This window comes from Cottoperca gobio, chromosome 10, assembly GCF_900634415.1.
Source record: "Cottoperca gobio chromosome 10, fCotGob3.1, whole genome shotgun sequence".
NCBI lineage: Eukaryota > Metazoa > Chordata > Actinopteri > Perciformes > Bovichtidae > Cottoperca > Cottoperca gobio.
Window position 1 is genome coordinate 9,136,025 of NC_041364.1, and position 22,442 is coordinate 9,158,466.

Sequence of the window (22,442 nt, forward strand, 5' to 3'; positions counted from 1 at the left end):
TCACATTCTCTCCTTCGCTCCGTTTTGCGAAGGGCGGGGCTTCGCACCTGACACACACACACGTGCGCAAACACCGACATAGCGGAAGAAAGGAGAGGGGAGAACTAAATAGAAACCGCGCCATGCACACACACGCAATCTCCCCGCACCACGCACGCGCACGCAATCTCTCCCCCCCCCCCCCCCCCCCCCCCCCCTCCAAAGCAGTAACCCTAGGGGAAACACTGAAATTGTTATGTTTTTGTTCCTATTTAAATATATATCCTGCATATATACAGGAGTATTGTGTGTGTGTGTGTGTGTGTGTGTGTGTGTGTGTGTGTGTGTGTGTGTGTGTGTGTGTGTGTGTGTGCAGGTAAGGAAGCGGCATAGATGGCTCCCAATTCTACACCCCCAACCATTACAGATCCCTACCAACTGAAATGAAAGCCAAGCTTGTATCTAACAGCAATGGCTGGATAGTGAAATGCATATATTGGGTTGAGTAAACTAATAAGACAATTGATAGGACAAAGAAGAAAGTCTGACACATTTTAAAAGTATATCTTAATATAAACATTTTATTCAGTGCATTTTTTGTGTATACAACAAATAATAAACAACTGGAAGTAATCAGGCTGCCACAATGTCTGCCTGTAAATGTTGTTTTTGTCAGATTTAGCCTGGTAGTTTGGAACACATGATCCAAAATGGGTTAATACACATAGCCTACATCATGCAGCTCTAGACCAGAATTTCCCTGCTTTCTCCCATGCAACATATAGGTTCACCTAATACAAACCACCTCCGGAGGAAACCAAGAAAAGAAAGCCTCCCAGAAGCATGTACCAGAAAGAAGTTATGTAGCTGAAGGGAAGAGTACCTAGCCCACAAAAAGGGTCAAAGGGTTTGTACATAATTGTGTTTGTACAAGCCCTGTGCAAGAAAGGGACGGTGTTCATTTTTGTATATGTTATTTTTTTTTTTCACTTTTACAAATATGACGTGTCCTATAAAATGTTAAGCCACCTAAAAGTCCACATTATTCTTTTTTTTTTTTTTAATATAGAAAATATTGTCACCACAATAAGTTACTCAAACACATAACAAGCATCCTGGGAAGGGGCTTGCACCATATTCCTATGGTATCAGTCAATAGAAGTCGACAAAAAAGGATGGCGGGGGATTCGAAGTATGACACAAGCACAGAGGGAGGTAACGGATCACGAGGACAAGAGACGAAGACATTGTGACACAGTGGTAACAGAAGGGAATGGGAACACAGAATAGTCATTTCATAACTCGGTCATTGAGCATATCAGCAAAAAGCACAACATCAAGCACGCTGCCAACCCAAAGTGTTTAAAATCACTTCCTTTGTCCATTGACACTCTTTTCACAAAATCTTTGCTTTCTTTCATCAAAAATGTACAATGAAAAAAAAAAAAGTCCAGCTTTGCCTTTTTATACTGGCTTGGTTTTCAGCAGCTTAAAGGGACACTCTTTCGTTCTGTCTTTGGTTTGCTGGAACCCCTTTCAATCATGAAACGGCAACAAAAACACAAATACTTTACAATGATGAGGGAAGAGAACAAGAGGGGACAAAAACAAAACCAGTGAAAAAAAAGAAAAACTCTCAGCTAATTCAGAAAATTAGCAAAAACCAAGGTGCAGCTGTGGCGTTTCTGAAAAGGAACAAAAACAAACTGCAAGAGCGCCACACTGTCCCGTTTTTATATTTCAGGTCAGCTGAACATAGGCTTCATTTTCCCATGCTAGAGAGCTCAGTCTCTGAGCGTGTGCACTAGGACGCAGGAGAGCTACCTTCTGGTTGGCCACAGTCCCAGCAGCACTAGGATGCTCACCAGGGAGTTTATAGGCTTTGTATTCACAGAAGCATGGATTAGACAAAGATCAGGGCTTGTACTGTACCACTGCAGCCTTGTAGTCCAGCACTATTACTGGCTGCCCTGAATGCCTACATGTCTAACTTCTTGTCCCTGTCTTACAGATGCACGAGTGCTTGAAATCTAAATGACCAAAGAAAAGTTATTGTCCACAGGAAAATAAGAAAAATGAACTAAGATAAAGATGAAGCTAACTGGTATGCGATCCTCACCAAAAGAGATCGATCAAGGTAATGGATAAATCTCAAGACCAAAACCAAAATGTAATTTGTCTTTTAAGTCCAGAATGGTTTATGTGCCATTAAGTTTCTGACTATAGATGATTCTTTTGACAAGGATTGACCAGGATGGTGCCTAACAGTTGTTTTTATTGATGGTGTCTGGGTGTTTGTGAGTGGTTTGTTGTCGTAGCTAGTCCTGAACCGTTGATCGGTGAGAGAAGTCTGCTTGGAGTCACGCTCTGCTGGAGGTAAGGTTTCGTGGTTCGGCCCCAGGCCTGTGTTTGGCTACCGGGCTACGTCGACTCATTCTGGCTCACGGCTTTGCCTCCGTTGAGCACAGCCGAGGCACTCCGACTCTTGGTGGGTGTGCCGCTGCCGGAGCGGGAGAACTCAGTCAAGTCATGGAGGGATGGCTCTCTGTACATTGCCACTGTGGAAACACAAAATAAGTGAGAATAAGACAAACTGACATTTTATATGCATTAGAGAAACAACAACGGAAAACAAGAACTTTGATTTATAGCATATAGATGGCAACGAAGTGTGACTGCGTTGCATTGAACAGTTATGATGTCATAACGTGCAATCTTACTTATATTTCCTTGCAAAAATGCTGAATCAAGAGATGACATCAGACCAGTTGGGTGCTGAAGTGAAACATCCTATATTCACAGCATGACATTATAAATTCAGGAGTAGTGCTTCAGCTTTGCTGTGTATGCATCATTGGTCCAATATGCATCTCAGCAGCTGCTTTTCAGAAGAAATATCAGTAATCTGAGTCTTTGGTTTCAGGATGTTGTCGACATCCTACTGCCTCGAATGCTATTTGATGTTCATTCCTAAGGGAGTGTGTCGCTGAAACAGCAACGCTAGTCCTTCAGACACTTCACTTAGCCCAGCATTTCTTTGTTACAGCAGCAATCCAGAGACCATCCTTGTACACATCAATCAATGGCCGGATTTCACAGGGAAACTGCGGATGATTGGTTCCAGGCTTGTTAGTGACAGTATTGTATGATTATAATGGTGGACGGCTGACCTCGAGATTACTGTATCACCTCAACACCACTGCTGCTATTAATTTCTAAACAATCCCCAATAACAACCATCCATCTTGTTATTTTTCACATTTCTTCACAAAGATGCCACTTGAAAGACTGCAGTACACTGTTTCTGATAAAGGCAGCTCTTTGAGTCCTGCATCAAGAATTTCCAGAAGACTTGTAAGAGGATTTTTCTGTTTGGGTTTGAATGACATGAGCTGAACTTGCTTCATCCAGAGGAAGAAGGAATGAGAGGCTGTGGGCTGAGACTCGCATACTGGAACCAGAAGAGGGCTGAGTAATGGCTGGAGGAGATGCCAATGCAAGACAGCTTTTTAATTGGTGCCCTGTAACACCACTGCCTCTAAATCTTTATGAGCTGCTGGAACAAATTCTCCTTTTATTTCTCTCTCTTTCTCTTGCAAATCTTTTTCTAATCCACTTGCTACATCTGGAATTTAAATGATGTACACTATTTAGTAAATATTCTGCATTACTGGATCATTTAAAGTCTTCAAAGTGCTTGCATCTTTGGGTATTACGAACGTTAGTTATTTATTTTTCTCATTTTGGATTTGCTGTTTGACCTCAAATGTACATATTTCTTCTTGTAGATAAAATACACAAAAGGTACCAAAGGGCAATGGTTTTTCAAATCTCTTAGATTTACTGTCTTACCCAGACTATGTCTATCCTTGTTAATCTCTTTTTCTCTTTCTCAGTATCTTTCTGTCTGCATAAAGCATTGTAATCATTCTCTGGTTATTGCCCTTAAGTGTGTTTCAGATCCCCCTGATTGCCAGTTAAGTTAACGTGAAAAGCTATTATAGTGATCTCAGAGGGCAAACTTAGATTCTTAATGAGATGCTGGCTGGATGAACTCCACCAAAGACGCAAGAAGGGGCAGCAATATCCAGCACCGCAATCACTGCTGGATATCTAGAATGAATCCCCATATTACTAAGATCGTTTACACACACATGTATAACATCTACAAAGTGTCTTTGGTGTGAAGGAGGTGTATCTTCTCAGACATTTTTCATCTATTTTGTTTTTTTTGCAATGATCTATATTGACTCTGTCTGTGGATGTATGCCATAATTCATCCTAACACACAATTATATTACTACTGTACTGATGATTTAAAGGTATTCTCAAAAAGAAGAATCGTATATTAAAAAAATAAGAATAAAGTCACAGTCATGAAGTGGGTTTTGGTTTTGACTGCATAATATTGTAGGTTATTATTATAACTAATTAAATATAATATTTTTCCACCCCTATTAACATAATATTAGTAACGCATTTAAATATAATGTACTCCAGTTCAACACCAACACCCACTAAGACTACGAGACAAACGTCAACAAAACACTGTAAATGTTTTGTATAAGTTAAATTCATGTCACAGCTGTTTTACTGGATTGCATTAGGTTGTACAGGTGTACCTAATAAAGTGGCCAGTAGGTGTATGCCACCCACTCATAATGCACAGCAGCAACTCGCTTGAGGTAAACAAAACATATACTGATATCCAAATAAAACTTGGATCATCTAATCATCATCAGTTTTTAATACAATATAATACTGTATCTGCTAGGCTACTTCATGAAACACATTTGTGTGACTGACTGGGTTTACGACTTATCTTATCACCCAGTTACTGTAGAAGGAGTAACTTGACGGGCATGTAGTAGTAGGCATGCACACACACACACGGACACACACACACACATAATGTAGTGAAAATATAAAAAGAGCCACGTGTGACCGATCCAAACCATGAAACTCAACAATCTAAAGAAACTCTTTTTGTCATTGTTTGGGCTGCTTACAGTCTCTCTCTCTCTCTCTCTCTCTCTCTCTCTCTCTCTCTCTCTCTCTCTCTCTCTCTCTCTCTCTCTCTCTCGCTCTCTCTCTCCTCTCTCTCTCTCTCTCTCTCTCTCTCTCTCTCTCTCTCTCTCTCTCTCTCTCTCTCCTCTCTGATGACAGGTAAATCTGTGTCTTGTTCAAGATGAAAGGAAACTGTGGCCTTTTCTCCCTCTCCCTCCGTTTCCTCTTGTTCTCCACATTTGCCACTCTACCACACACGTAGCCTGGAGGGGTGGGGTTCTCTTTGACTTTACTGTACTGAAAATAAAGTCCTGTGTGCTACTGTTCAAAGCATTAAAACATATTGTTCCTGCTGCTTCTAGTCGCAGACAATGGCTCAGCATCGTTCTGCAGAGTGTGACCAGCTACAGGAAGCTCGGTCTACACCAGCATCTCTAAGGAGAATGCTAAATGGCAGATGGTCGTGTAGAAAGCGGCTCATTTAGTCTAGTTTGGTAAAAGAACATCCCTGGAAGTACGGACTGGAAGTGTAAAGAAAATGGGGGCATTTAATTAGAGAAAACTGGTTCAGGGAAAGTCTCTTATTGTGAAAAACAACCCCTTTGACAACTAAAGAAAGTGACAGTGCTGAATAATTAAGAAACTCTCAGAAAAGTAAGTTACAGCAACTTTATCTCTGGTGCCAAACATTGCACTTAAGCAACCCCCCCCCCCCCCCCCCACACACACACACACACACACGGGGGCCATTTCTGTAACTTTCCAAAACCGACAATCTGACATTTACACCCACTAGACAAGAGTTCAAACTTCTCTCTAGCAGCTCTTTTTTTATTCATTCTTGACACTACTATTTCTGTCTCTTTTCTGTGAACAACCGAGTGCCACACTACGAAGGCCTCTCAGGAGAGACGGTCTGAAAATGTTATTCCCATATTCTAACTACATCGCACCTCCCCAATCTCAATAACTGACAGCTTTTCACTCCGGCCTTCGAGTGAAGCCTTTAGGAGCAACCACAAACACTTTTTATTTGACTACTTCTGATCGAGTGTAACCCCGGCCCCTTAATGGTGTCACAGTAGAAATGTTAAGGAGGATCTGAGCAGGCTTACCTTTTAGAGGTTTGGGAAGGAAGTGGGCTGCTGGTTTGTTCTTCTTGACATGGTTCCCCTTCATGATTTCTCCTTCCTTGTTCAGACCGAGGTACCAGCCCCTGCCCGACTGCTGCTGCCGGTATATCATGGAGGAGTATGTCACATAATAGTTCTCGAACACCGACTCCTTGAATTTACACTCGGGCGTAAAGTGTTCCTGAGAGAAAAAGAAGAAGCAGTTTCGGTGTATAGTAGTTGTTGGACAGTAATTCACAAGGACTTTCTGTTGACATCCTGGTATGAACAGAAGCAGCTGGAATGCAATAGCTCATTACTCGGGAGTGAAGCTTAATAACGGCACATTGCGCTGCATCTTCAATTCACACTGGAGAGGGTGAACAAGAGGGAAGAAGCTATCTCGAGGCTCGAGCCCTGGTTTACATTTTTGTCTCTTGAGAATCTTTTAAAACTATTCATTCCATTTACTGTAGTGAATAATGTAGCACTTTATATCATAGATAAGTGATATGACAGATACAGAGTAGCATTAATAAAACATTCAAGTAGGATGAAGAGTACATTCTCATTTTGCTGGGCAGTTGGTTATCTATCAGAGTATTGTCCGCCGTATGCTAGATTTTGTTGGACACTATAATTTAGTACCGCCATTTCACTTTCATTATGTAATCAAGTACTAACCTTCTTTTTAAACTACAAAACAAATGATTGAATTGCTTTCACGAGGTGGCTTTTAATAGGCTTACGTGCAATATGCAATCTGTGTGCACTCGGGTTCTTCCTTATCTCTTTTACTAATGAACTGGCTGTAAGGAGTCTCCCCAGAGACATGTGATTTCGCTGTTCATCCTCCGGACTCCACACTGTTCACATCGCACTCCCCCGTTTCTGTTTGGTTTAGAAATCCAGTGCCTATATAGGATGGCCATTAATGCTTCAACGACGTGGCAGAGGTTTATTTCCTCCGAGGCAAAGTTGTGTGTGTATATGTGTGTGTGTGTGTGTGCTTGGTTCTGTGAGAGTGTGTGTTTGTCCAATTTGTAGAGCTGCTCGGTCTAATCAGTTAGAAGACGATTCCCCCCGAGAGAGAGATCGAGGGACAGTGTGTGCTCGTCAGCAGTGAACTGTTCTTGCCATGCTTTTAAATTTTCTTCTGAGAACACTTTGTCCGCAAATAAAAATACATACAGTATATGCAAACACCACCATAACACACACACGCACACACACACACACACACACACACACACACACACACACACACACACACACACACACACACACAATGGGTCAAACTCACAATTGATTTTTATAAAGTTAACCCTCTTGGAAAGAAGAGAGTGAAGACACAAGCAGGTCTGCCCAGGATCAGTCTTATCCTAATTAAAAGAAAAAGCATCACTTTGCTGGGTGTCCATGGTGAGAGTGATGATGTGTCCCCAGTGCCAAAGAGAAACTGTGAGATCGTGACAAACACGTCACTACCCGACAGGGACTCATCTATAACGCCGTCGCTCTTCATGTGCAGCGCTAACAGGACGTCAAAAGACTGAATGATGTTCGTGTCTGCTGAGGCGCTTTGCACAGGTGCTTTAAAGCTTTTATATGCAATGCAGTAGAGGTGTGAGAAAATATCGATAGGCTCGAGTTTTGTTTCGTGACACTGCATCGATTCTCAAAAACACAATCGATATTTAATTTGACAGTGGTGCATTCGCTGTGTTAAAAACGGTGTTTGTAATCCAGCTTACTCTTCCACTCCACCCTACAATGCAGCTACAACATGCACAAGCTTTGTAGCGTAAAAGCAGTGATCTGTAACGGGTTGGAAAATGTTCATATTGTATTGTAACCTTCAGTAACTGACCACCGCACTCATCACGCCGTCTCACTGATCCAGCCTTCACAGACCACACTACACACAAAACTCTCTGACAGAAACAAAGTTGAAGTCACAGGAAGCTTGTGACATATCACCTCAATGGGATACTTCCTGTTGGATCAGCCCTGGTTCTCAGTTAAGCTGCTGAATCACAGGGGAACCAAACACTCAATTTGAATAAATGCTAAGCCCATCAGGAGGGCTGCAGAACCAGCTGGGAGCTTACAGTGTTACGGTTCAGGAAGAAATTAGTCTTCAAACCGTAAAGAATAAGAAAGCTGAGGGAATAGGCAAGTAAAATGACAACATGCACTCTTTGTTTTCGACTCTGTGTATGTAGCCAGAGGAAGGTTTACATCCATGGTTAGTGTAAAGATAATCATAATAGTTCTTTGTTTATTTCTGAGCTTCCTAACATTCTCTTACACACTTGGACATACAGTACAAGTGTTTCCCTCATGTCCCACCACTGTCCCAAAGATGCCCCATACTTAACAGCATTAATCACTAGTACAGGGACAATAACATGGCCCCTTAATGGCTTCCCACAAAAGTCACAAAAGTCCGCCCCCCCCCCCAATGCTGCAACAAGCAACCATGCAAAATAATTCTAGCAATAGCAAATATAATTTTAAATAAACTTTACAAGTTGCCATTATTTGTACTACCAGTTCTTGTATTGCATGTTATAGAGTTTTGCGTGTGGTTTGTCTAAGTGGTGTTGCCGTACCCCAGCAGAAACCGCTGCTCGACTGCACAGCAGACTGTAGGACAGGCAGAGCTTTTTATATATATTTACTTCATTCTCATTAAACTGCGACTTTATTCTCATAATATTTATTTTTCTCAAATTACCACATTTTTCTGTTGATTTTGGAACACTATAAATGAATTCATTAACTTATCACTATAATATTTTTAATAAAGTTTTAGTATAACTTTTCACCCAATTAACAAGGCAAAGGATGCCAATGTCTGTCTGCTGACCTCAAGCAGAGTTCAACATATGCTGTCTTGTTTATGTACTTATACGACCTATTGTGTTGCTTCCGCCCCGGCAGATTGTAGCAATGTTGCACTCACAACAGCAAAGTGGTAGAACATTTGCAACCCCTCGCTGCACATATTAAAGGAATTAAGCTTCCTTAGAAAAAAGACAGCGTTAGCGTTAGCTCTTCCCATAGGCACTGTGGTCCATGTGTTCTTTAGTGATAAGCTTCCGTATAGCTGCATTCTTATTAGACTGCTCATTGTTACGTACACTATTTATTTGTGGAAACACAAAGACCACAGTGTAAGCAGCAACAAGGAGGGTGCAGGTGTTGGGTTGAGGCTTTTGTCTAGACGGTTTTTTTCTCTCTCTCTCTCTCTCGCTTCTTTTAATTATTTAATTCAGATAATTTGCTGATTTGCTTTCCATTGCTAGTTTAAGTCATCTTGCACATTGTTAATTTATTGACTCTTCTCCTCCCTCAATACCTCAATGTCTTCTTTCTTTCTTGACGTCTGACTCGGATTAGCAGCAGCAGGTCTTGGAGAGGCTGGGCAGCATCCATCTCATTTATACACAGGCAGCAGTGAAAGACAAACAACGGGCTGCTCAGCTCTCAAGCCAGGAGATCTGTTCTACCTCTAATAATGAGCTTATGTGGATTTGGCTGGTTACACTCGCCCTGGAGAAGAATAAGAGTCTATTGATAAACAGACGCATACAGATACAGGCACATTTAGAGCCAAGATGGAGGAGAGGCTGTTGGCTGGTACTGCTGTGTTGGAGTGGGTCTATGGACAACAGGCTCACTCAGACTGACACAAGGAAGGGCCAAAATGGCAGGGGATCCCCATTTCTATTCTAACAGGACTGCGATAGACAGAAACATTCAGATTCTTTTGAATGAGCTCCAGTAGCGTCTCCTTCAGTCAATAGCATATCCATTGTTCACTGAAACCAATCTCCGAGTGGAAAAAAAACCTCACATCACTTTAATCATGACTCCAGTGCCAGATGGAGCGAGGGCAAACCACTTTAGAAATAAAAAGCAGGACATAGAAATAATGTAACATCAGTTGTGTCATCCCCCCCCCTACCCCCCCCCCCCACACACACACACACACAGCTCTATAGTGGTTTGGCTAAATTGACTTTTAATGATCCCATTACATTACATGGGCTTTTCCTTGAAATATGTCCATTTCCAAATAATGCACAGCTGGCAACCTCACTTACACAACGTTAAGGCAAGTGTATTTGTAAAACAACATTACAGCATTGTGTGAGTTTACATAATGCCGTTAGGATCTGTTCCTCTTCCATGTAGAATCTATTGGGCGAAATGATTATGAGATGAAAAGCTCTGGTGTGTTTTAATACAATAAAGATTTAGATTGGCTGCATACCGCTGCTGTAAAAGTCTGTCAGCTGTTCCTCGCCCTTTTTAGCCTATTTCTGAAACGATGATGTGTTTTAATAGTTGTGTTGCTGGAAGCTCTGCGATACATTTCTGCACTTTTTATACGAGTGGAATGGGAAAAGATGCATCAGTATTCATTCCTCCTTTTCTAAAGCAGCTTTTTATTTTATTTAACTTTATAGACCTCTCAGTATGTTGGATCTGCCTAGTAGATGGGATATTAAAAAGTTAACAGGAGGTCTAAGGGTTGAAAGCTTTAAGGCCTTCTATTCATGTTCTATACCAGCTTCAATTTGTATTTCTAGTTTCACCTCTCCTGCCCATTATTTACATATCAATTGTCAATCCGTTTGTTGGTACTCGTGTACAGGGTGCTTTACGTGTGTATGAGGATTGAATGGATGTTTTTTTCTTAAGAAATACTTGCATCCTTTCTGCTCACACAGGCATGCAACTCTCATTTCAGTGCAGTGTAGATCATTTCAAATCTCAACACATGTAAACATTTGAATTAGTTCTTGCATACAGACATTTCTTACAGCATATACAAAGTTATTTACACTTGTCTTTCTAAATAAGGTGAATTTTATCTCATGGGCAAAGGGCAGAGAACGGTGTTTTGTTTTACAGAGAGGGGGAATTGCAGCTTACGTTATGGCAGTATTGCCTGAGCTCTTTTATGATCCAATAACTGATTGTAGGAAGACAGTAAAAAGGCTGAAGCAGGGACATTTAAAAGCTGTTGAGTGTAATATACTGAATATACTTAATAACCATGACTGTAAAACACACACGGACAAACCGTAACACAGTCACACACTGCCCATCTGGAAAACCTCTTGTACTCTATCATACAATTACATAACTCAGCAGTGGTGAGGGTAACTGTGAAATGAATATTGCATTAGCAAAGCATGTCATGCCAAGAAAACATGATCAATTATGATGCACTCTCAAGCAGCATTCTGTTTGATTAAGGGGAGTAATTACACCCCAATAGTGTTTTCCTGATCCAATCAGCAGTAAGGGAAATTCTAGCATAATGAAGCTGATCTCCTCTGCTAGATATTGGCAGAATCTTTCACAGGCCAAGCCAAATCAATGCTGCGCACTGCCCCATGTGTATTCAGCTGCCATATCGAAACTAAGATGACACCCATTATGCCAATGGGATCGGGGCTGAGTGCTGATCTAGTTTCTTTTGCAGACACATCAATGCTTGTAAGACTCACAAAAGCTAATGCTATGGCCGGGCAGTGAGGCCAATCTTCCTAAATCCGGCTTTTCAATGTCCCAGTCTTTTCAGGAGAGTGGAAGTGGATTAAAAAGGCACCCTCTTTCTTCACTCATCGTACACTCGTAGTGTTCATTTGTTTGGGAATAAATTGGAGAGCTGTAAGCTAGTGGGAAAAGACCCTCGCAAATACCAAACGCAAATAGACACACCCACACGCTAAAGCCAGGAGCACGTGCACGTACACAAACACACACACACACACAACGCAAAGTAGTTAATGACACAGCTCAATGGAGTGGAACTTTACAACAGTGGTTATTTACCAAAGGCATTGTGCTCGCTAAATGGTTGAAAAGGTATGGGTGTGAGCCAACTCCATATCTAACAAGGGTGTACTAAAGTAGAAATACACAACGTACAAGCACCGTGCACAGACTTCTTTGTTGTTGTTCTGTTGCTTTTGTTATTTCTGTTTATCCTACGTACATATGAATATCATTCTATTGTTATACTCTGAAGAATAACATTTGCAGTGACTCTGCTAAAGCATTATTTGGAAGTTAGAATGTAGACCTGAACCTTGACTAAAATGGGAGGAGAGTACTTGACTTGAGTCAGATTATAGATGTCGTGCTGGTGTCAGATTTGTCTAGCAGCCTCTTTTCACATCATCATTCTTCTCCTGCGCATCAATCGGACGACCTTACTTTTCATTTTAGATGTTTTGCTGGCACATAATGTTTATCCAGAGCGGGTTTCTAACGGAGTGAGACTGTGATGGATTTAATATCTTACGCAGGATGCACGACCATTGCAGGGATTTAACTGGCACCAGTGATTTCTGTAAAAAGAAAGGGGAAAAAGAGCCACGATGCTAACCTGATAAATGCCTCCACCCTTAAAAGCCCTGAACTCTCCATTTCACACACCATCGCACACAGCAGTCTAGACGAGACTCAACTGGAACCTCAGTGACTCACGCTAATTCAAATATGACCCACCAGAAAATTAATAATGCCACTTCAAAGGCACCTCGTGAGCTACGTGGACACCACTTAGCTCAGGATCTAAAAATAAACCCACACACATAAAAACGTACCAAGAAAGCTCAAAGGCTTTTTTTTTTCTCCTTCAGAGTCAGTAGAAATATTCACTGCACCGCTACGGGTGTGTGAGAGAGTGTTGGGTTGGTAACTGTGTGTTTTCGCAGATTATTTTAGATCACGTTGACAACACTTTTTGTTTGTGTATAATAGAGGACGCTTCTGCAGAACTTGCTCCACTTCTTTTGCAGAAGTAGAGGGGCAAACGGTGCAAGACAGGATAGTAAAGTAAAATACATATTAATTGGTTCTTCCTCTCCCACACATTGAGGCTGATGGATGAATACATTTTCACTGGTGCATTCTGCCTCACCCACACATTTGCACTCTTTTATTTTTTATTTTTTACTCCTTGTTATGTACAACCAGATGTACATATAAAAGATGCATACTGTAAGTAATGCAACTCAGTTGACGCTCTCTCAAAGACACTAAAATGCATCCGCTATCAAAAGAAATGCATAACATCACATTAAACCTAAATATACATATAAAAGTATAGTTTATTATGAATTAAAACGTGATTAAAAAATGTAAAAGCTGGCTTTACATGTGAATCATCTGAATCCTATTTACCATATTGAAAACATTCAGACACCATTCAATCACATTTCCATTCAGGCATGCACGTATGCACACATGTAGAAGAATAGGAAGCATTTAGATCCCCCCCCACACACACACACACACACACACACACACACACACACACACACACACACCTAGAATACGTCATCTGTTCTCCCTTCATTGCTGACCTGCTATTGGCTGGTTTAATGTGTGGCTTCCACGCAGCACTTTACCATCGCAGCAATCCCTGCAAGACGGGCACTATTAGGCAGCCAGCTAAACATTCAATTCCCTCTCTAATTTTGCTGAAACGGAAAGCTCTGCAACCCAACTGCTTTCTTCTAGTTTAACACATCTACAAGATGTCTTTCATCGTTCTGGTTTCTGGTTTATAAAGTGTATCTACACTTCACTGTATGCAGCATCTTTCTGGATCGGATGTCAGAAAGTGCTTGAAAAATCTAAAATAAAGAAAAACACAATATAAGAAAAGTAAACAATAAACAAAGGCAATCCAAAGTGGTAGTATTGAGTTTAAAAGTGTAGAAGCCACAACCTCAAAGGAATAGACTCATTTAGTTTCCAGTCAGAACCTCAGAGACCATCTGGTTATATAGTGATGTAATAACTCAATAATGTAGGTTTCGTGTGTGACCAAAAGAAAGCTCTAAATATGATCACAGGACACAGTTTAAAGTAGACATTAGACACTTTAGAGGGCTTGATCAACCTTTTAAGTGGTGAAATGTGTGAGTATTTGGCCTATTTTGAGGTCAAAAGGGATACACAGTAAGTGGATAATAAGACATACCTTTAAACCTAAACCTACCTTTTAATACTTAGTCTTTATTTAAGGGAAAACGTATAAAAGACAAACAAAATAGGATCCAGGACAGAACCTTGGGGAACACCAAGCAAAGCTGAAACCTATTTAAGAATATAAGGTAGTTGTAACTGCTTGGCATCCACTTTTCCCTTTAAACACTAGAAACAAAAGAAATAGGCCAATACTTCCACTTCTGCTTCTCTCTGCTTGTAGAGCCTTTGGCAGCAGAATCCATATTTTATGGATTAATCCTATAGTTTGCCGCGTATGCTTAATTACTGACATCGAAGCTCATATCATTAAAATCACTCATTGGGAACCGTGGCCTGCTGGGGAGCCGTGTTAAATATAGTGCAACGATGTTTGTATGTGGGAAGGGGTTGAAGTACTATGTTTTATTTCAATTATTCCTGTATATTCCCCTCAGGCATGCTTAGCTGGGGCAACCCCCATGGATATGTTGTCAAACAATTTCCAGCGCTTATTAAAATGTAATTATAGGCAGACCATACAACATTTGCAAAAGGCTACAGTGATTATGTTGCCACTCTTTTGGGCTTAAAAAATACTACATTGAATGAGATCTTTTTTCTTAACATAGCTGTTAACTACAAAATTAATATTTATTTTCAAAGGATGAAAATATAAAAAAACAACATTACATTTCTATGGACAGCAGCTCAATTGGTTTGTACTTGGTTATAAAACAACACAGTTGTAAACGTTTATTTAGGTTTCAAACAGTCAAATAAAATCTGCCAGTGTTGTAACGTTGTAGAAAAATGGTTTGGTTTACAAATTAAAAAATATATACTTCAGTTCTGGATATATACAATATAATACAGAACAAGTATTAATGTAACGCTACTGATGCCTTGCAGCAACAGTAATTACTTAATTCATTACTCATTGAGGACGCATTGAGCTCTGATCACTAAGACCACATTCAGGGGAGATCTTCCTTTTAGCAGTGTGTACGCAAATGTGTCCTGGGCCACATTGAAAGACTGCCCACTCAACAGACATCCTCTGCGTAGGCGGAAGTAAGCGCTCAGTTGCCGGCTTTGTCCACTACGTCTGAGCTGTAGCCTAAGTGTGTGTATGTGTATTTTGGCCATTTCAGTTTTTTTTCAAACATTAGTATTTTGAAAAGTATTTCTAATGTCACAGAAACCGCCAATGTATGTTTCTGATGTAATTATCATACTGTCCGTTGATGTGTCTATATTGTTTTTATATGCTGGTGCGCTTCACAGACCGGAAATCCATCTGCCTGCTCTTACCCCCAGCTCTCTGGAGCTCTGTGTCGGATGCAAATATGTCCCCGGAGACGATTGATGGGCAGTAACCTTTTTTAATTTTATGGTTCATAAAATGTGCCCGAAAATCCAAACATATTACACACATACCGCCGTTGGGCAGAGAAAAGACGCCTATAGGCAATACAGTTATAGTTTATTGATATTATAAATGATTGTGTATGTAACACTGGTTGAATGCAGACTTTAAAATACATTTTATTAATGAAGAAATATATGTATTTACACTGATTAATTAAAAGCATTGTGTTAGTTCATGCAAAGCCCTAAAGTTAACATGATTGGCTATCGGATGCGTATATCTCAGCTAATCGGCTTCCAGCGGGATCCAATCCTATTTCTTCAGGTGTACAGGTCCCAACAGTTCTCACTATTATTCTGCTAATATCTTTTATAATGCTGCTTGCTGTATTTAGCTGTTCACAATACCTCAATCTCCTATTTAGTACGTGTTGAAAAGGGTTTTTGTTATCATTGTCTTTGCTGAGATCTAATTTTCACGTGTTTCAGCAGAATTCTTGTTGCTTTTTGGATTCTTTGAGAGCTCAAAGTATGTTGAGAGAAGAGCTTCTTTAACCATGTGCAATTCCTTGACATAAGTGTCTATGTCTGAACTCATGCTTGGTGAGAGCTATCGCATTAGCCCTGTTTGTTAATGCATTTGTGTGAATGAGAAGAGTGCAATTGGGAAAGAGAGAGAGAGAGGAGCCAGAAGGCCTGTTTTTATTCTTCCTTCATCACATTACTGTCTAACTATTCTACAGATAATGTGTCAGCTGCAGCTGCAAAATAAAAAGCTACAAGATCATTAGGTTTTCTTTGTTGTTTCTAAGCTTGTTTCCATCAATCACCATTGTGCCTGCCTACTGAGAACTTTACCATACAGAACAATCTTTACTAATTTGACTACACGGATTGTCTGTTAACATTGATTGTGTGTGTCTGCACACCCTCTGGGGCACATCCCACCAGCCTGTCAGTCTTCTCGGTGACGCCTGCCACACAATGAGATGGTGGCATTTGGGAGAAACGGGAACATTGTTCGGCCCGCAACTGAATTATTCATAACCTTGCACATTTAATCAAAGATGAAGAGCCAGCTGCCTCGATCGGATATGTCACTGCTCAACCTGCTTAAAAAGCATCCTTGAACTTTTTTATTGACACTGTATTATATCAGAAAATGATGCGGCTGTTTCATCAGACCTAGGAGGATGTGTCTGAGTGGGCACAGTCAGAGCGAGTTACCAATTTCCACAAATAATATAAATAAAAGATCCTAAAATATAAACACTTTTAGCCACATGACTGTTATTCCTTTTAAAGTTTCCATCTTATTTCTTGCATATTTTTGTTTTCGTTTCCTTCAATCACTCATGTCACCATGGTAACTTAACATTCTGTCTGCATACAGCTTGACCCCATCCTATACACACACATGCAGACACACACAATCACACACACATTAGGTGATGCACTTACTGATGTGTACAGGTAGCCCTCACTGTTCATAGCCAGATAGAGTTTGGTCTGCACCCCCTGGATGGCCACCACTCGCAGCCCCACTGGAATAAGGTTGAAAATGGCTGGAAAGAGACGGACAACAGAAAGATATGATAAACAAAAGCGTACACTTTCATCTCCATTTAAAACAATTTTTAAAAAGAAAATAAGGCAATTATAAAAAAAAAAAAAAAGTATATCAATGCAGCTACCATAAATCCTCATGATTCTATTAGATACTTGAGATATATAACACATACTACATATAAAGTACTTGAGTAATTTGGTGAGCGATACGGAGTTAGACTTGACGGAGAAGAAAAAAAAAGAAACTGTCAAAACACAAGCCAGATATCCAATTCTTTTTGAACCAGCCCAAAGCGTAGTGAGCGTCGCCTGGTAGCATTCACCGTTAAGGGGTTCAATTAATTTCTATTAGTGTTCCCTATCTCTGTCTGGATGGAAGAGTGAGTTGTCAAAACCAGACCACAAATAGAGGAACGGCATAAGCTCAGGGACTTGGCCACTCTCTCCCGAGGGTGTTTCAAAAAGCTAAATTTGAAACAAGAGACAGAAACAGAGAAATTGTTGAAATGACAAAGCGGCTCACGAGGCTGTGTGTTCACACACATGAATTGAAATCATAAGCTGTGTAAAGCTGAGACGAAGTATTTCAAAACACAATATGTAAAATTCTTTAAAGGTGGAAAGAAATCGCATATGAAAACAGATGGCTTAATGTAAATGTGTGATGATGATGATGATGATGATGATGAAGCTGTTATCTGACAACGCTGCTATCTCCATCGTGCCAGTCGCTATGGGCCAATTACATACGAGTGTGAAAACACACCTCTGTACATTTAGACCTCACACACATGTAAACCTGTCTGTGACCAGCGGGGCTGAACTCGAGTGGTGCGGCTGAGAGAGCCAGCGGCTGCACAGCTGGTCACTGAGGTACTCCTCTACCTAATTAATGTCAGCCTGTTGTATACAAGTGCGTCTGCGTGTGTTTCATAAGATGCCGGGAGGGAACCCACGGGCGGAATGGAGGAAAACACATTTACATCCACCTGAAAGTCTGCAGTCGTGCTTTCTATCCTTTTTAGTTCTGACTAATGTTGGACACGCTGCACAAAACACCGCTGTGGATTGTTTTTTTGTGTTATTCTTTAGCTGGTACCGAATACAGTAACAATGTCAACAAGAGATTCCTAACTTTTATCTAATGTTTCCCTTTTGGTTGTTAAGACTGTAGATTGTCACATTAAGAGAGGCACTTCCCGGGTTTAGACACATGTGAGGGGAGAAATTACAGGAGTTAAGCCGTGAGTCAGTGTCACCCTTACTATACATCCTCTTGTCTACCACTTAGTAGATTCCTATCTGCAGAAGCCTTTGAGCAGAGTGCACTATAGAGGCTTTTTGATGGGCCATTTCATCTGCCCCTTATCGCTTTAACATGGCAGACCTACTTCTCTGCGGACTTTCATTGTAAACAACAGCCACAGGAATGCATTATGTATTTACTTGGTACAGTAAACCGACATATACCTCGTTCAGCGTACAGGTGTTTAAGTCCCAGAAGCACTCGCTATGTGGTTTCTCCGACTTCCCTTCCTCTCTGCTTGTCCCTCTCCCGTCTTTATCTGTTTCTGGTTTCTTCAAATACCATGTTCTCAACATACTTACAGTCTTGTCTGTTCTCATGTCTCCATGTTGAAATGATTTAACAGTCAGAGTATACCATCAATAAAAGAATGTCAGGCTTTTTTTGGACGGATAAAGGTCCCATGAGAGTGTTTGGCAGCTCTTTAAGAAAGGACGGATACATTGTTGACTTGGCTGATCAGAAGCAATATTTCCAAAACGGCCGTCTCCAACATATAAAGCTTTAGTAAGCTTAGTCTAGTCTGTAGTATAACACACAATAGCAAGAGTTGTTTGTGTTTTCATGTATATATTATATAATCTCCTATCTGAAACTGACTTCTTCTTCTCCTGATGCTGTTTTCTGCTCTTCGTGCAGCTTAAACTCTCAGTTATATTCTCAGGTTAACTTACTTTGTTAACTAACTTCAGCTCACATTTAAATCACCCCACTTTTCAAACACATAGTTAGAAACAGTCCTATAATGGTGCAGCAAGGGAAAGACGCATCGCTCTCTGACAGATTGGTGCATCAATTTTTCTTTTCTTTTTTTTAGGGGTGATTCCTGCTCTGGCAGCGATGTGCCGCAAATGCTGCCAATAAATTGTACATCTGAAAACGGATAGGACCTACTATTTACAACCTCGATATCTGCAGTGACTAATCTTGTGCATTTATTAAGCTGACAAACCAACGATGGATCTGCTCGCCAAATTTGACAGAAACCGTGAAAAGTGTAGAGTTATTGGTCGAACCTGAGCTGCACTAAGAATGGCATCCTCTCATGAACGCAACATAAACTATGATTAGTGCATGCGCATAATTATTCAATCACCTCCAACATCATCTTAACAATTAATAGGAAAGAGTGGAAGAGCATGCGATACTTTTTGTCGAGGTAGTTTTCATGTATTTTAACAAATGTCCTCCCAACGTTTGCTTCCATTTGAAGCTTTCTTCAACACTGCAGTGCGTAGGCTCAACATTTTCCTTCCAGAAATTCATGGCTACAGGTTACAGATGGTACTATCAGCAAACTTCCTCAGCAACCGTTGTTCGGATTGATCTATCTTGGCTTTGCAGTATGTGGAGCTGGAGGGGATGTTAGTCGTGAGGAGAGATTTCTTATAAAAACACTAACTAAGTCAAACCAACAAGATTTGCAGTCTTATTCAGGCATGTAACATATTTGGATCTGTGTAAAAAAAACATCCTATTTTTCCTTGTATGTAACACAGTTTTAAATTTGATGATTTATATCTTCCTCTCCTGAAACATCTCGCCACCTGAAGCAGTTCTTGTCTCTATGATTGCCCCGCTCGCTGCGTTATTTTCCCTTTCGCCCTCGCTCCACGACGCTCCTCTGCAGCCCACTTCATTTCAGAGGGATTACCAGCCGATATGTACTGATGGAGATTTTTCAAAAAACGGGAAACTCAATTACTTCCTTGATCCTCGAAACACCTGAGCAAATTGAAGAGGATGGCGGCACCCACCCACTCGCAGACCTTTCCTAGTGCAGAGAGGCTCACAAGAAGAGTGAGGAGGCTTGAGGGACAGTTTTCACGATGTCTGCAGTCTGTCTCTCTGCATAAGTTCCTTCCCCTAACAGCCTAGTCATGTCATGACCTATTCAGTTCGACAATACACCTGAAGGTTTCCAGCAATCGCTAGTCACATTTTAAACATTTATACTATCTGTGACTTATTCTGGGAGCAATTAGAGCAGCCTAAACATGACAGCATGATGGCTAAAAAGCTGTTGTGACAACATGACACAGCGCTTCTGTGGTCTGATCACTGTTCAGCTGCAGTGGCTCTTTGGTTTTTAAATTGGGTTACCTTGTACTGATGCAGTAAATAATGTAAGGCTTGTAAGTATTCAGCATCACTAACTCGATCTGTGAGTATTGTGGAGTTGCATGACGGATGGCACTGTTTTTATATATTTTTATGCGCAGGGAAGCTCAAAGGTTTTTGATTAGTGAGAGACGAGACAACTTTTCTTCAAAGTAAGAACACAGAAACGTGAAAAGATATTAAAGATATTAAAGATATAGGACAATTTAATGATCGAAGGAGTCGAGCTTGGAAACCTTCCTAATTATGGGATCCACAGTATCTCCAATCTTGCTCACAATAAATGGGAAAATTTGACATTTGACAATTTTTCGACTCCAAACTTCATTGTCTATTTACAAAGACGAGGGATGAAAGCATAACATTGCATGTTGAACACTGGAACAGTATCCTGCTTCTTTCGAGGAAAATGATTTCGAGTTGCTCTCTCTTGATACCCAGTGGGTTTGCTCAGTTGTGATGCAACACAAGAAAATGGTTGAGACTGTATAAAATGGGAGATAAATCACAGGGATATGTGAGACTTGGATTTGTGAGTTCTGCATTGTTTGCCATCTTAATAAAAATATCAAACAGTCTTCAAAAACCAAAGCCAAACGGCCAAAGCTGTCATCTCAGGGAGCTGCACGAGCAAAGATCAAATCCTTGTTTTTGTGTGTGTGTGTGTGTGTGTGTGTGTGTGTGTGTGTGTGTGTGTGTGTGTGTGTGTGTGTGTGTGCATTTGAGTAGGTCCTCTCCCACCATCATAAGACACCAGTAACTCCAAGAGGACTGTGCTCTCCGTCACCATGGAGACAAGCGCACCCAGCGCCTAACATTGCTATTTTTGGAGCCGTGCAAAGAGCTTCACTCTTTTTCCTTTTCCTATTCAGCAGCGCTCTTTAATTTTCTCTTCAAAAACTATTCTGGTGCCAATGCGATCCAGCTGTTATGTAAGTCAACACAAAGTGAGTCCATGCCGACATGACGGGGCGGGGTGGTCGGTGTGTGAAGTGAAGCATACTTATGTGTGTGTGTGTGTGAATAAGATGTTATTTTTTTATTATCTTTCGTTTCTACTCACATAGTCTGCTCTGTGCAGTATTTAACTTTGCTGTCATTTTATTTAGGAAAGTAATTCCACATAAAATCCACGGTGGTGTTCTGCTTGGACAACATCCCAGTTGCACAGAGCTGCTTTTTGTATTATAAGATACACACGCCATCTCAAGCAGGGGAGTAATTGAATACAGAGGTACTAATTCAGAAGCTCCAGGAGAGTTTGCATCCGCTTAGTGTCGGGATTACACAGTAAGTATTACATCAAAGCTGTCTCAGCATGCAGATCTTTTTCTCAACAATATTGTTTTTGTATATATGGGGGGGGGGGGGGGGGGGTTCACATAGGTCACTACCCGCTGTACTGTCTAATCTTCTAAAGCATGTAGTGTTTACTGCGCTGTCTAATTATAAGGTGGTCTGTTTTTTGCTGTATTGTTATCAGACATGTGACTGTGCTGCTACTCTTCCATTGATGTCTTCTTTAATGTGTCTATTGGAAAACAAAGAGCCGGTGGGTGTGATGGCAAAGATGGGGCTGCATCAAGTATAAGACGACTCGCTCTCACAACAGAGGAAGTTTGTAGGGGAGTAAAAAGCCAATCATCGTCAGTGTGCAGGTTGCCAGAGGATGACTTTGATTAGATCAAATTAACCACTTCAAAGTACAGCAGCACTTTGTGCTCGGGCAAAGAAGAAGTTAGTGTTTCTCTCTGCACTGTGAACCAATGCTGTTTATTTTCAGGGGGGGGGGAATAAAACAAGCAAGCTCTAAACTAAAATTCACCAATTTAGAATACGATATTGTCCAGACACTTAAGTCAAATTATTGCAACATTTTGCGATATGCCGAGTGTTGCGATAACATATATTGCGATTTATCACCTTTTTTCAAACATAAATTATGCATCGATTTTATGTAATAAGATACATTTTTC

The 22,442-nt window shown here is 40.7% G+C and overlaps 1 protein-coding gene across 6 annotated transcripts in view; it reads right to left on the reverse strand.

Moving 5' to 3' along the window:
• Window positions 1-952: 952 nt before the first annotated feature.
• Window positions 953-22,442, reverse strand: part of fgf13a (fibroblast growth factor 13a) — an 86,280-nt gene continuing 64,790 nt past the window's right edge. For all 6 annotated transcript variants that reach the window (XM_029441201.1, XM_029441205.1, XM_029441200.1 and 3 more), the window contains 3 exons: window positions 16,932-17,035; window positions 6,102-6,300; window positions 953-2,537 (listed from right to left, as the gene is read on the reverse strand). In XM_029441201.1, coding sequence (XP_029297061.1) covers window positions 2,401-2,537; window positions 6,102-6,300; window positions 16,932-17,035 — 440 coding nt within the window. In that variant the 3' untranslated portion in view covers window positions 953-2,400. The remainder of the gene's footprint in view (window positions 2,538-6,101; window positions 6,301-16,931; window positions 17,036-22,442) is intronic.